Source organism: Rhineura floridana, chromosome 7 (genome assembly GCF_030035675.1).
Source record: "Rhineura floridana isolate rRhiFlo1 chromosome 7, rRhiFlo1.hap2, whole genome shotgun sequence".
Lineage (NCBI taxonomy): Eukaryota > Metazoa > Chordata > Lepidosauria > Squamata > Rhineuridae > Rhineura > Rhineura floridana.
Window position 1 is genome coordinate 29358465 of NC_084486.1, and position 13165 is coordinate 29371629.

The window sequence follows — 13165 nt, forward strand, 5'->3', positions numbered from 1 at the left end:
CACAGACCTTTGTTTTGGCATCCAAATTCTGTAATACGTGTTTTCAAATCCCAGCATGTACCCTTTGTCTGCTCTCCTTTGCAGCTTCCCTGTCCTTTTATTTTTGGGAACATGTACCCAGCATTCTGCTCCAAACCTAATCAAATGTTTTAATCTGGGTTTTCTGTCATACAATTTCTGATAAGGAGACATTCCAGTGGCCTTATGGAATATTCTGTTTTGAATGTAAGCTGAATACAGAACACACTCTCCCAAGAAACCTTGTGTTAAAGAGGAGTCACATAGCATTGATCTTATTGAGTCCTGAAGCAACCTGTTCCAGCGTTCAGCTAACCCGTTCTGATGAGGACTATAAGGGGCTGTTAACTCCTGTTTTATTCCTCTTTTATCCAAGTATTCAGTAAAAGAGTGTCCTAAGAACTCTCCTCCTTGATCTGATCTTATTCTCTGTATTTTGACACCAAACTGCACTTCAATTTTTGTAATAAATCTTTTCAGTTTCTCTGCAGCTTCACTTTTAGCTTTTAGTAAATAAACAGTGCAGAATTTTGAAAAATCATCAACTATTGTCAGGAAATATCTTGCACCCCCCTGAGTAGGTTGAAATGGCCCCACTAAGTCCACGTGTATTAATTGATAAGGTGCATTTGTACTGGGCATGGCTTCTTTGTTCTTTGCAGCCACAACTGCCCTAGTTTGTTTACACACGTGGCAGTCTACATATTTTTCACAGTTTCTCAATGTCACATCATTACTGTTCTCTGTTGTTTTCACCACATTTTCATATCCTATATGGCCTAGTTTTCTGTGCCATAAATGAACACAATTATTATGGGGTTTCTTATTAGCACACATGAGTACATGATTTGTTTGTTTCACGTGTAAGAAGAACAATGAGTTCCTCACTATTCCTTTCATGAATATTTTTCCTCCTCTCATTACATGCACTGAACCCCTTTTGAACATTACATTGAACCCCATTTCATTGAGTTTCGACACAGCCATAATGTTGCATTCAATATCAGGAACAAACAGCACATCAGTCATAATGGTATTGAAACCTGCTAATTTCACTGTTCCCCTACTTTTGATCTGTTTCTTAGATCCATCAGCCATTATTACATGATCCTCTACGTCACAAAATGTATGAAACATGGATTTATCTTTGATTATACTATTTGTTGCCCCACTGTCAATTGCCCATAAATCTTTACAGTTATTTCCCTGCTCATTGTTAATACATTGCTTATTCTTACTAGCATAGATCACCTGTACACATGGTTTTCTTCCTCTTTCTCTTCTTCTTGCTTCACAATTCCTTTGAAGATGTTGCTTGGAACCACAAAAATAACATGCCTTTTGTCCATACAGTCTCTCTTGCGCTGCTTTGTTGTTCTGCTTTTCCACGTGTTTAGACTCAGTCCTTTCTTGCTTTGCCATTGCTTGCCTTCTTTGAAATTCTTGTAAAAGTTTTCCTTCTATGTAATCCATATTGAGATTTGCATCGTCCATTGCTTCCAAAGAGCTCACCAGACTATCATAACTTGAATCTAGTGAAGCTAATGTGATATACACTTTTTGCGTTTGAGAATGTTCAATTTCACGTTCTGACAACTCAGTAAACAGTCTGTTTATTTCCAACAAATGCTCTGACATGCTTGTATCTCCAGATAAGCGCATCTGATACAATCTTCTGGCAAGATATATTTTAGAACTGGCAGTCTTTTTCACATGAATATTTCTTAAAGTTTCCCAGGTTTCCTTTGCCGTTGTTGCATCACGCACGTGCAGTAATTGAGAATCATCAATAGCAAGAACAATTAACGCCTTTTCCCTCTCATCCAGCCTTCTCCAATCTGCTGGAATAGGCACCCCAGCAGGTGGGTCTTCTGCGATAGCTTTCCACAGGTCTTCTTTCACTAGAAAAGCCTGCATTCTCTGTTTCCAAGTGCCATAATTTTTCCCTGTCAGCCTTTCCAAGGGAATCCCGGCCGATAACGTAATAGACATACTTTCACTTTTCACAGTTCACCACCTTTGTAATTAGAGCTTCTCACCTCTGTCCTTCAGTCAGGTTTTTTTTTCCCACGGCTCTCTCACAGCTTTCAGCTCAGCTTTCGGTTTCTCCGTCTCTTTGCTGTTTTACTCGCTGGTCTGCTGTTCTGGCTTTTCTCTGCCGCTTTTCTGCAATCCTCAGCACCAGGTAACCATCAGCACCAGGTAACCATCCTCTGCTACCACTTGTTGGATGTTGTATCTGGCGCAAGCAGATGCCCAGGATGCAGAACAGTATAGTGACAGGCTAGATGCCAGTTGAAGCAATGAGCCAGACAAGTAATAAGTTTTAAGAGTCACTTTACTGAAAATAGAATATATCACAAGCTCTCTCTCTGTACAAACTCCTCGACCCCCACACTGACTGGCCAGATCTGCTAAGTCTTATAGATAAGGCCAGCTGGTTGCCTTGGATACTTGTCCTTGAGATCTGCACGGACTCTGTGCTTCTTGGCCTTGTAACTCTGCTGTGGAAAAATACATTCAGGCACTCTTTCTTTGCCAACACTCTCCTCTACCCCCCCTTTCTCCTTCCCTCTCCTCTCCTCCTCCTCCCACCCCCCATGGTCAGTTTTACCTATCCTGGCCATGATTGCATGGGAGTAAATCCTATTGGACTCAATAAGCATGCAAATGATCAGACTTGCCTTTTTCCTCCTTCCCTTCCTTCCCCCTCCTGTCCCCTCTTCCATCTTTCTCCTCCCCTGCCCACTCCAGCCCTCCCTCTCTCCTCCCAGTCAGTTTTACCTATACTAAGTGTGATTACACGGGAGTAAATCCCACTGAACTCAATAAACATGCAAATGATCAAACCTGCCCTTCTCTTCCCTTCCCTCTCCTGCCTGCTTCCATCCCCCTCCTCCCATCTGCCCTTCCGCCCCTCCCTCCTCCTGTTCCTCCCCTCCCCATCCCCTGTGGTCAGTTTCACCTAGCCTAAGCATGATTGCAGGGGAGTAAATCCCACTGAACTTGATACGCATACAAATGATCAAGCCATTCTCAGCAAACTTGCACAGGATCCCATTTCTTACCTCCCGAATTAAAAAGCAGAGAAATTCACTCATAGGCAAAAAAACCTTGCAGTTTAAGAACATACCTATAGCCCACAGATATTTCTGTCAAACTTTAAAAAACAGGAAAATTGGGCAGCTATAGCGAATGCACCAGGGGAGCAGGAGACCTGACCTCCTGTCTGAGATATTGGACCGCCCTACAAATTTATTAAAATGCAAACACCATTTGGGTTGGTCTTTCACAGTCCAATCCACTTCCTGTGTAGCTTGGAAGAATTTGGTAACGTGCCTCTGAGCATATGGTGAGTGGTAGCAACATCTGCAGCAGCCCAAATAACAGAAAAAACACACGTGCTTTGCTGATCTTGTTTTAGCAGGGAGGAAGCAACAATAGTAAAACAGTTGATATAGTTCAGATAGTCACTTTAAGTATGTTTCATCTACTTTGTTTGCTATTTTAGTGAAGTTTCCTATAGTAAATCAGTTTCTTTTGCTTCTGTTTCTGTGAATATGTGAAGTACAGCAACAGTTTGCAACACTAAAAAAAAGCTCCAAAATCCATTGTGGAATAATGGCACTGACTGTTCTGCAGAGTAGTTTCTAGTGGGCATGAGGAGTGTCATAGTTTGCACAAGATAAAACAGTGGGAGGTGAAATACGTTCTAGCAAAATTCTAGGTGTGCTCTATGTTTGACCATGCCCACATTTTTGTAAGTGGAGTAGTTTAAACATAGGCTGAAAACATGCATCTTGGGTAGGCCAAGTTTGTTTTTTCCATCAGCTACAATCATTGCTTAAGTAGCAACATATTGTAATTAGTCTGATTTTCCATCAAACTGCAATTTCAGATTCGACTGTTAATGCACCCAAAATAGAAATAGAGCATAACCTCCAATTTGAAACACAATTGAAATTGAATTGAATTGAAACTTTATTTTTACCCCGCCCTTTTTCCAAACTGGAACTCAGGGCGGCTTACAAATAAAACTACGTGTAGTTAAAAACATAGAAAAACATACAATTAAAATGCAATTAAACTATGCACAACCTTAAAACCATAAAAGGCACTTAAAAATCTAAAAACAATTTAAAATAATACAGATAATAATATAAAACATTAAAACAAGCCTTGTAAAGCTGTCTTCACCATCATATGACATTGACCAATAAAAAGGCTTTGAAATTAATAAAAATAAATTTTATACAGGTTTCTAGGATGAATAATGAGGGAAATAAAATTTTCTAGATTAGATTATCTGTAGAAGCAATAGTAACACAGGAAAGAAGCAAAGTAAGAAGAATACCAACCAAACAAAAATGTAATTCTCCATCTTTGGAGATGGCAGGTGTTGCCCCAACTCACCATATGCTCAGAGGCACATGTTCCCAAATTCTTCCAAGCTACACAGGAAGTGGATTGTACTGTGAAAGACCAACCCAAATTGTGTTTGCATTTTGACAAATTTGTAGGGCAGTACAATATCCCAGAGAGGAGGTCAGGTCTCCTGCTCCCCTGGTGTATTCACTATAGCTGCCCAATTTCCCTGCTTTTTAAAGTTTGAGAGAAATATCTGTTGGCTATAGGTCCGTTCTTAAACTGCAAGGTTTTTTGCCTATTAATTAATATTCCTTCTGTTCTTTGTGAAGAAATTATATCCTTCAATTGCTGTGTGTCAGTCATGGGAGTCATCTCACCAAATTTCAGTTATACCTATCAAGTTGTATTTACTCTCCTGTATTAAGAGTTCAAGTTTGTCGTGTTTGCTTCCCATATTCTGGATATTAGTATACAGACATCAAAGACCGTGTGATTTACGACCTGGCTTCCTTCCTACATTTTTATGAAGGCTATTACTGGGCCCCATTAGAGCCATTCTCTTAGTTCCTCTTACTGTGCAGAAGCCTTTGTTAGTTGATACCGCCAAGTTTACATCTCCCTTTCCTTTAGGATTCAGTTTAAAGCTCTCCTGATGAAGTTCTCCATGCTGTGGCCAAACACATTCTTCCCAGTCCTTGTGAGGTGCAACCTATCACTCTCCAACAGTTGATCTTCCAGGAAGCATAGCCCATGGTCCTAGAATCCAAATCTCTGGCGTTGGCACCACCTTTGTAGCCAGTCATTCACCCAGAGTATTTGTCTTTCCCTTTCTACTCCTAAGTACTGGAAGGATGGATGAGAAAACTATCTGGGCCCCAAAGTCCTTGCGTTTCCTTCCCAGAGCTTTAAAGTCTGACATGATTTCTTCATACCTCTGCTTCGCAGTATCATTAGTTCCCACATGGATAAGAAGACAGGGATCCCTGTTAGTGGGCTTTATGAGTGATGACAACCTTTCCATCACATCTCTAATGCATCCTCTAGGGAGACAGCATACCTGGCAAGACCATGGATCTTCTTGGCATACCTGGGTTTCAATCCCATGCAGTAGGAAGTCTCCCACTACTACTACTAATAAATAATAATAAATTTTTATTTCTAAGCCGCCTATCTGGCCGAATTAACGGCCACTCTAGGCGGCGTACATAATAGGATAAAATACAACATATAAAATACAACATATAAGCAAAACATCAACTGTAATCAATCTAAAACCACCCACAAACTGCAACAAGATAAAAACTAGTCCGCCCCAAGAATCCTGTAAGCCCACCTGAATAACCAGGTTTTCAAGGCTTGGCGGAAACTTGGTAGGGAGGGGGCATGGCGGAGGTCATAGGGCAAAGAGTTCCAGAGGGTGGGGGCCACAATCGAGAATGCCCTCTCTCTGGTCCGCACCAGCCTAGCTGTTTTAACTGGTGGGACCGAGAGAAGGTCTTGTGAGGCTGATCTCGTCGGGCGGCATATTTGGTGATGCTGGAGGCGCTCCTTCAGATAAACTGGGCCGAAACCGTAAAGGGCTTTAAAGGTTAATACCAACACCTTGAATTGGGCCCAGTAAACAACTGGTAACCAGTGTAGGTCTTCTAACACCGGAGTGATGTGATCACGGTGACGGCTGTTCTTAATCAAACGTGCCGCCGCATTCTGTACCAGCTGTAATTTCCGGACCGTTTTCAAGGGTAGCCCAACGTAGAGCGCATTACAGTAGTCTAAGCGAGAGGAGACCAGGGCATGTACCACCCGTGGGAGCAGATGGACAGGAAGGTAGGGTCGCAGCCTCTGTATTAGATGTAATTGATACCAAGCTGCCCGGCTCACTGCCAAAATCTGAGCCTCCATGGACAGCTGGGAGTCAAGAATGACCCCGAGGCTGCGGACCTGGTCCTTCAGGGGCAATCTTACCCCATTAAACACCAGGTCTATATCTCCTAACCATCTCTTGTCTCCCACGAGCAGCACCTCGGTCTTGTCGGGGTTCAGGTTCAGCCTATTACCTCCCATCCATTCACTTACGGACTCCAGACACTTGGAAATGGTATCCACAGCCAACTCTGGTGAGGATTTAAACGAGAGATAGAGCTGGGTGTCATCCGCATATTGGTGACACCGCAGCCCAAATCTCCTGATGATGGCACCCAACGGCTTCACATAGATGTTAAATAGCATGGGGGAGAGGATAGAACCCTGTGGCACACCACAATTGAGAGGCCAAGGGTCTGAAACCTCATCTCCCAATGCTACTCGTTGATGCCTATCTGAGAGATAGGAACGGAACCACCATAAAACAGTGCCCCCTATTCCCATTCCCTCTAGGCGATCTAACAGGATACCGTGGTCGACGGTATCGAAAGCCGCTGAGAGATCCAGGAGGACGAGGAATGCATGTTCTCCCCTATCCAACACCCTCCTCAAATCATCCACCGGAGCAACCAAGGCTGTTTCAGTTCCATGTCCAGTCCTGAAGCCCTACTTTTCTTGTTGTCTTGGGACATGGTTTCATTGCCTCTGCTTGACTGAGCTTCAGCTTCTCGCTCCGTCGTGTGGGGTCTCCTGTAATTCTTCCCCTGCAGACTGTCCTCTAGTGCCTGGAAGCAGTTCCGTAGTTGCATCAGTCAGGGCTGTGGAGTCGGTATGTCAAACCTTGGACTCCGACTCCTCTATTTTTCTACTGTCCAACTCCAACTCCTTCATAAATTGCAAATGTATATTAATGTATTAATATTAATAAATTAATATTAATATTAATATTAAAATATTGATTTTATTATGAAGTTGGAGTCAGTACATTTCTACCGACTCTGACTCCATCCAAAATTGCTTCCGACTCTGACTCCACCCAAAATTGCTTCTGACTCCGACTCCGACTCCACAGCCCTGGCACCAGTAAAGGGTGTCTTCTAGCTCTTCTACTGCTGTCACTCTTTTCCAGAGTTTCCTCCACCTCGTTGCTGCTCTCCACAACAGTCTCTTCTTCTGCTTCAACTTGCTGCTGTTCTTCCATCTCCTGCACTTATTTTTGCTGTTGTTCCAGCATTCTAAGAACTCTTCATCTTCTCTTATACTATTTAGTGTGGTCACCCACCATTCCAGGCCCCTCACTTTTTCTTCCAACGGTGCCACCAGCTCACACTTGTTACACATGTACGCCATGTTGTTCTCAGGCAAGAAAACAAACATTGCACACACCTTGTAAGTCACCACCATTAGAGTGTCCTTCCCGTCCATAGTCTCTACTGCCTTTTGTTTCTTTCTTTCTACTTGTATTGGAATGACCTGTGCTTTGTCCTCCTTCTGGGTAAATAGGTATGTGGTGCACCATACATGAAAAAAAAATTTTTAGGGACCTCCCCTTTGACCACCCCTTCCAGACTCCTCTGTCAAACTCTTGTTAGCTCTCCCTGTTCGCTTGCTCTGTTCGCTTGTTCTCTGAGAGCTGGCTTACTTGTATATCCTCTGGACCAGCTGACACAGCACCCTCTGTTCTGCTCAGTTAAGAGTCAGGAAACAGAATGCACTAAATTATGCAGAACTTGCACTAAATTAGGCCTGAGCCCATGGTGCAGTGATTACAATACCATGTTCCCAGAAATCATGTGATTATGCTTTGCGTCAGGCTAGCAGGGTTCACACAGATTACAGAAGTTTGGTTAAACGGCTTTTTTAAAAGGAGGGTGTGGGGAGTAAGATTGTTGGAGTTACATGTTCTAACTTGGTGTTATGCTCCAGTTTTGAGTAATCACAATTTTTAACCACAGAAATTTGGAAGTGTTTCTAAATTTGAAAGAACGTTTGACATCTTTGAAAGAAGCTGCATTACTGGATTATTATGTCTCCGGATTTTGGTGGGCTAAAGGATTAGAATTCACATCTGTGCAACTTGGAGGATTCCTGACTCTGTTAAATATGCTTATGGAGAATCTTGAGAGTAAGTTTGTTGCATTTTAAGAATCTAAATGTTCCATTTGATCATTTAATAAATTACATTTTATTAGAAGTAAATGTTTTCTTAAACCTGTTCTATTTTTTAGCATTTTGAGCAAGAATGACATGTACATTTGTTATTTTTGAGCATTCCAAGGCTCAGCAGGTTGTAGGTTTCATTTTTTATAGAATTCAGTAGCCACAATTATTTTACATGGTGGATTGAAAAGAAGCCTGGAAGCCAGAAATTGCAGTGTTAAATGCCGTGACATACTATGAAAGTCTACCCATGGTTCTTGTTGTTTAAAATGTTCTGCACACCCTCTTGCTAATCAAATACAGTTGATTTAGTTTGTAATTAATTTATTTGAAAGGATCTGCAAATATAATTCATTTACTTTCTATACAAACCAGATAATGGCAATGATGTAAAAGCCAGATAATAACCATGATCATATTATTATATATGATTATTTTATATTGTATACCTGTTTTTTTGTAAATAGCTTAGAGGTCAAGGTCTTTACATTCAACCAGTATATAAATTTCATTAAATAAATTAAAATAAAATATACTTCTGAACTTGATTGTTTAATATAAACTGCTCTGAAATCTATTGATAGTAAACAGTCTATACATGACTTAAATAAAAATAAACCTGTTCCCCATGCTGCCTCACATGATTTTCCTTTTGCAGTCAGAACTTTGGGCATGGCCCAGCCCAAAGGTAAGCATATCTAAGCCTCGCTGATTTCAGTGGAAAAATTAATTATGTGCTTCTTCAATCTTTCCAGTTGGAATCCATTAGGCTTTGGCTATCTTTTGGCCCTCAAACCTGGCTGCTCATGGTACCCAAAGGAAAATACAAATGAGGAGGTAATACAGACTACTTCAGCTGTGTGTGCAGGGATCCTCAACGCTTCTCACTGGGCTCTCCTGGCTTGAGTATGTAGCTCTTGAACCTTCCTCAAATTCAGAGGGCGAGCCCCCAATAACATCAGTGGGCAAGCCCCCAATAGCATCCTCCATAGTTCAGCCATTAGGACCCACTGATAACTGCCACTGATAACTGTCCTGGCCTTCTCAGAGAGACCCGCTTTGCCATTGCTGGACCTGGACTTGCCGTGACCTGCTTGAAGGAAGTTCTGTTTATTTCTCAGTTCCCCTGTGAGCCCAAGCCCTAGAGCATGAGTCCTGAATTTTAGCCATGGTGTTTCAGAAAGATTAATTAGATTGGAATGAGCAGAAGGTAGACTTTGGATCCACCAGTTAGCACCATTGCTTCACTTCAAGAAGTTGCTGCACCATGGAAAAAGGAATGAACTTATGATGCTGAGTAGATGAAAAATGAAAGAAGACAAGCAGTTTGAAACTGTGGTTTACCAGTTGTATCTCTAGAAGCTCAAACTATTATATGGATTCTTGAATATGGTTTGTACAAACCGCAGTATTGCAGTATGTCGGTTCACTTAACATAGGGCACTTATGATCATTTAATACAGATTAGTTGTACTTTTGCTGTTACTAGATACTTAGTATGCCCTCCTGCTTTGCAAATGTCAAGCACATTGTTTAGACCATGGGGATTCTATTCAAAACAAAACAAAACAAAAACCACTTAAGATGGAAGTAAGCCTTCCCCTAACCTAGACAGCATAGCACTATACCACAATGAAAACTGCTTGTTCTCTTGAGTAGTTAGAAGATGATTGATCTCCAACATTAAGAATTTTGCCACAGGGAAGACAATGGACTCTGTCACTGCAACTAAACCTTGTGTATATTGTTTTTATGGTATCTTGAGTTTTATTTTGCTTGTAATTTTTGTTGTATCCTGCCATGTTATTTTACATGAGTGTAAAGTCAATATTTTTATAACTAAATAAAAGGTCTGCAGCATTTCAAGGTTTATCCTTAGTAGCTCTTTTATCTTCTGTAGAAGTCGAAGATGGAAAGTTGGCACCATGTTCTTCTGATCCATTTTTTTAAAAAAAAAACAGCCTGGCTATTTTGATAATATATAAAATGACATTATATAAATAACGTCATTTATATCTGTATTTTGCTGTCCCTTGCAATATAATGGAACATATCAATAACAGCTATTGTATGAGCCACAACAGAAGACGTGCTGCAGATGTTAATACATCACATACTCATGAGCCTAAGAAGATCCTGCGTGCTGTGTACTGAGGGAGGCTGTGATCGCCTTAGGGGCAGCAGGGATCATGAAAGGGTGACGAATGTCCTCGGTTGCCCCTGCCGGGCCAGAGAAGAGGTGGGCCGGGGGCATTCGCAGCTGGGAGTGGCCAGGCCACCAACCGAGAGAGGGGGAGAACGGAAGGAAGGACAGGGCGGGGAGGAAGGCAGCCAGAGTCCCTGGACTGGTGGGGGACAACTCTCAAACCCTGTGCATCCAAGTGGAGGGTTACTAGAAACAGCTGCAGAGGCCAGCTGCCCTTCCAGAGCTGTGGTGGGGCAGGGATTCCTATGAAGGAAGCCTCCTGAAGCTCCTTGGAGTCTTTCTGAGCTTGTTCAGCACCTGTGACTGTTGTGCATTTGCCCTATCAAAATGGCTCTGGAAAACTTCACACAACCTCAGTATCACTCACGACCCACTGACCTAAGTGGTGGCCTGCACTCTTTCCTGGGGCTAGTACAGCCCAACACTTGTCCATCAGGTAAGCAGTACAGCAAGGAAGGAACTGTTTTGAGCATCCTGGCCTTCCCTATTATCAAGACTACTGTGGTACAGAATACAGAATGGGTTATATAATAGAAGATGGATTGCTTGTCTTCTCCAAGGGCTGTTATCCGCAACTCATTTTCTCTTGTACGCCAAAGTTGGCTTTGGGGGAAATGTTGTAATTGACAGTCTTAACCTTCTGAGTTCCCAGGCTGAGATTGGGAATATGACTGACATGGGTGGGGTGCGGACCTCAAACAACCTGTGAGTTTCCAGTACCTTTTTTAATTCTTGTAAACCGCCCAGAGAGCTTCAGCTATGGGGTGGTATACAAATGTAATAATAATATAGCTACCAGGCTAAGTTCAGGGTGATGGTTGTAGTGTATAAAGCCCTATACGGCTTGGGACCACCCAGACCAGGATACCTGAAAATTCATCTCACTCCTTATGTACCCAGTTGGTCACTGTGCTCTGCAGGTGAGAGCCTCCTGCAGATACCATCTCATCAGGAGGTCCGTTCTGCACAACATAGGAAGCGGACCTTTAGTGTAGTGGCACCTACCCTTTGGAATTCCCTCCACCTAAATATTAGACAGGCACCATCTCTGTTATCTTTTTGGCACCTACTGAAGACCTTCCTCTTTCAACAAACCCATTTTAGTAGAGACCTCATCCCAGTCTGCATCTGTGTTGAAATTGTTTTGAAGATGTTACATTTTTAAGTTGTTTTTTTTAAGATGCTTTGTTTTTATTTTGTGATTGTAGGTTGTTCGTAATTATTTTTAATGCTGTAGTTTAAAATTGTTGTAACCTGCCCTGGGACCTTTGGGTGAAGGCTGGGTAATAAATGTTGTTGTTGATGATGATGATAATAATGATTTTAAAAGCTTTTTTAGTGTTTCATTACTTGTTTTCTGTCCTTGGCTCCCTTTGGGAGGAAGAGCAGAATAATAAATAAATAAATGTGTCTTACTAACTATAAGAGACTAGGGGCGCAGTCCAACTTGTGTTTGTGCTGGGTTGGGGGCAGTTGGACGTGGGAGACCCCATCCGAAGGCCCGAAAACAGGGTGTGCCGGGGCATGGCTGAGGAGGAGCCAAGGGCGGGCTTATGTGTCATCCTCCTCACATTCAGGGAGGGGTGCTCCCTTGGGTCACAATCTATGCAAAATTTCTGCCGGACAATAAGCTGGTGGAGTAAAATAATTGCAGTGGCGCTCAATTGGGAGTGTTTATTCCCTGGTAGGGGTATTTGCGGGAGCTGGCCCAGCAGCTCCCAAATGAGGAGTAGATGCTGCGGAGCTTCCCACTGGCTCCTCTTCCGCTTGCCTCCTATCCTGCCAGCTCTCATGATTTGGATTGGTCTGCCGAACATTATTTTTAAAATGGATGCTAAAATTCTTAGGACTCTCACAGGCTGAGAAAAAGAGCTTTAAGACTCTCCAATCCTGTTGTATACATGGTACACCTAATACTATCACCAGTTTTTGAAGAGTGCTTGTTTAATTGTTTACAATTAATGTATTAAAATCCATCTCATCTATCTTTCCATAAAACCAATTTGAACTTAAATTATGCAGTTAAAAGGGATTCCCCTGAACTTATACTATGATTTTGGTTAGCAACAGGCTTTGCTGAATGGCCAATTTGAGAAGGCAATGTGGGGGGTTGAGGTGGCAGGCCAAAGCCCCAGATGTTCCACCTTGTGCTCATTCACACCACTCAACCTCTGCAGTTGGCAACTGGGGTAGCAGAGAACGTCACATAGCCCAACCTTCACTCAGGGGTTACAGAATACTCTTTACTCTGATTGCCAACACTTTTGTCGCAGTAGACTGATCTTGATAATGACAGTATTTGAGGGCCAGAGCTTCACACATCTTTTGCAATACAATTCAGTTATCTGAAAAAAGAGCCTAGAGAGATGTGAAGGCCTGAGAAACAAATCCTGGAAAAAACACAAGGTGTTCAGGGTTTTTTTCTGAACTTTTTTGGTTTTTTGTTGAGCCTTCACATCTCTAGAGAGCCTGAAAGCTTGACATTCTTAAGTCTGGTCAAAGATATGATTGCTTTTCTGTGGACATACTGACACAATTGGTTCTGTCTAA

The 13165-nt window shown here is 42.2% G+C and overlaps 1 protein-coding gene across 1 annotated transcript in view; it reads left to right on the forward strand.

The window, feature by feature from the left end:
* CABCOCO1 (ciliary associated calcium binding coiled-coil 1) overlaps positions 1-13165 on the forward strand; it is a 119910-nt gene that overhangs the window by 15567 nt on the left and 91178 nt on the right. Inside the window, exon 3 of the mRNA XM_061635109.1 lies at positions 8205-8374. Within this exon, the coding sequence (XP_061491093.1) occupies positions 8205-8374 (170 nt within the window). The remainder of the gene's footprint in view (positions 1-8204; positions 8375-13165) is intronic.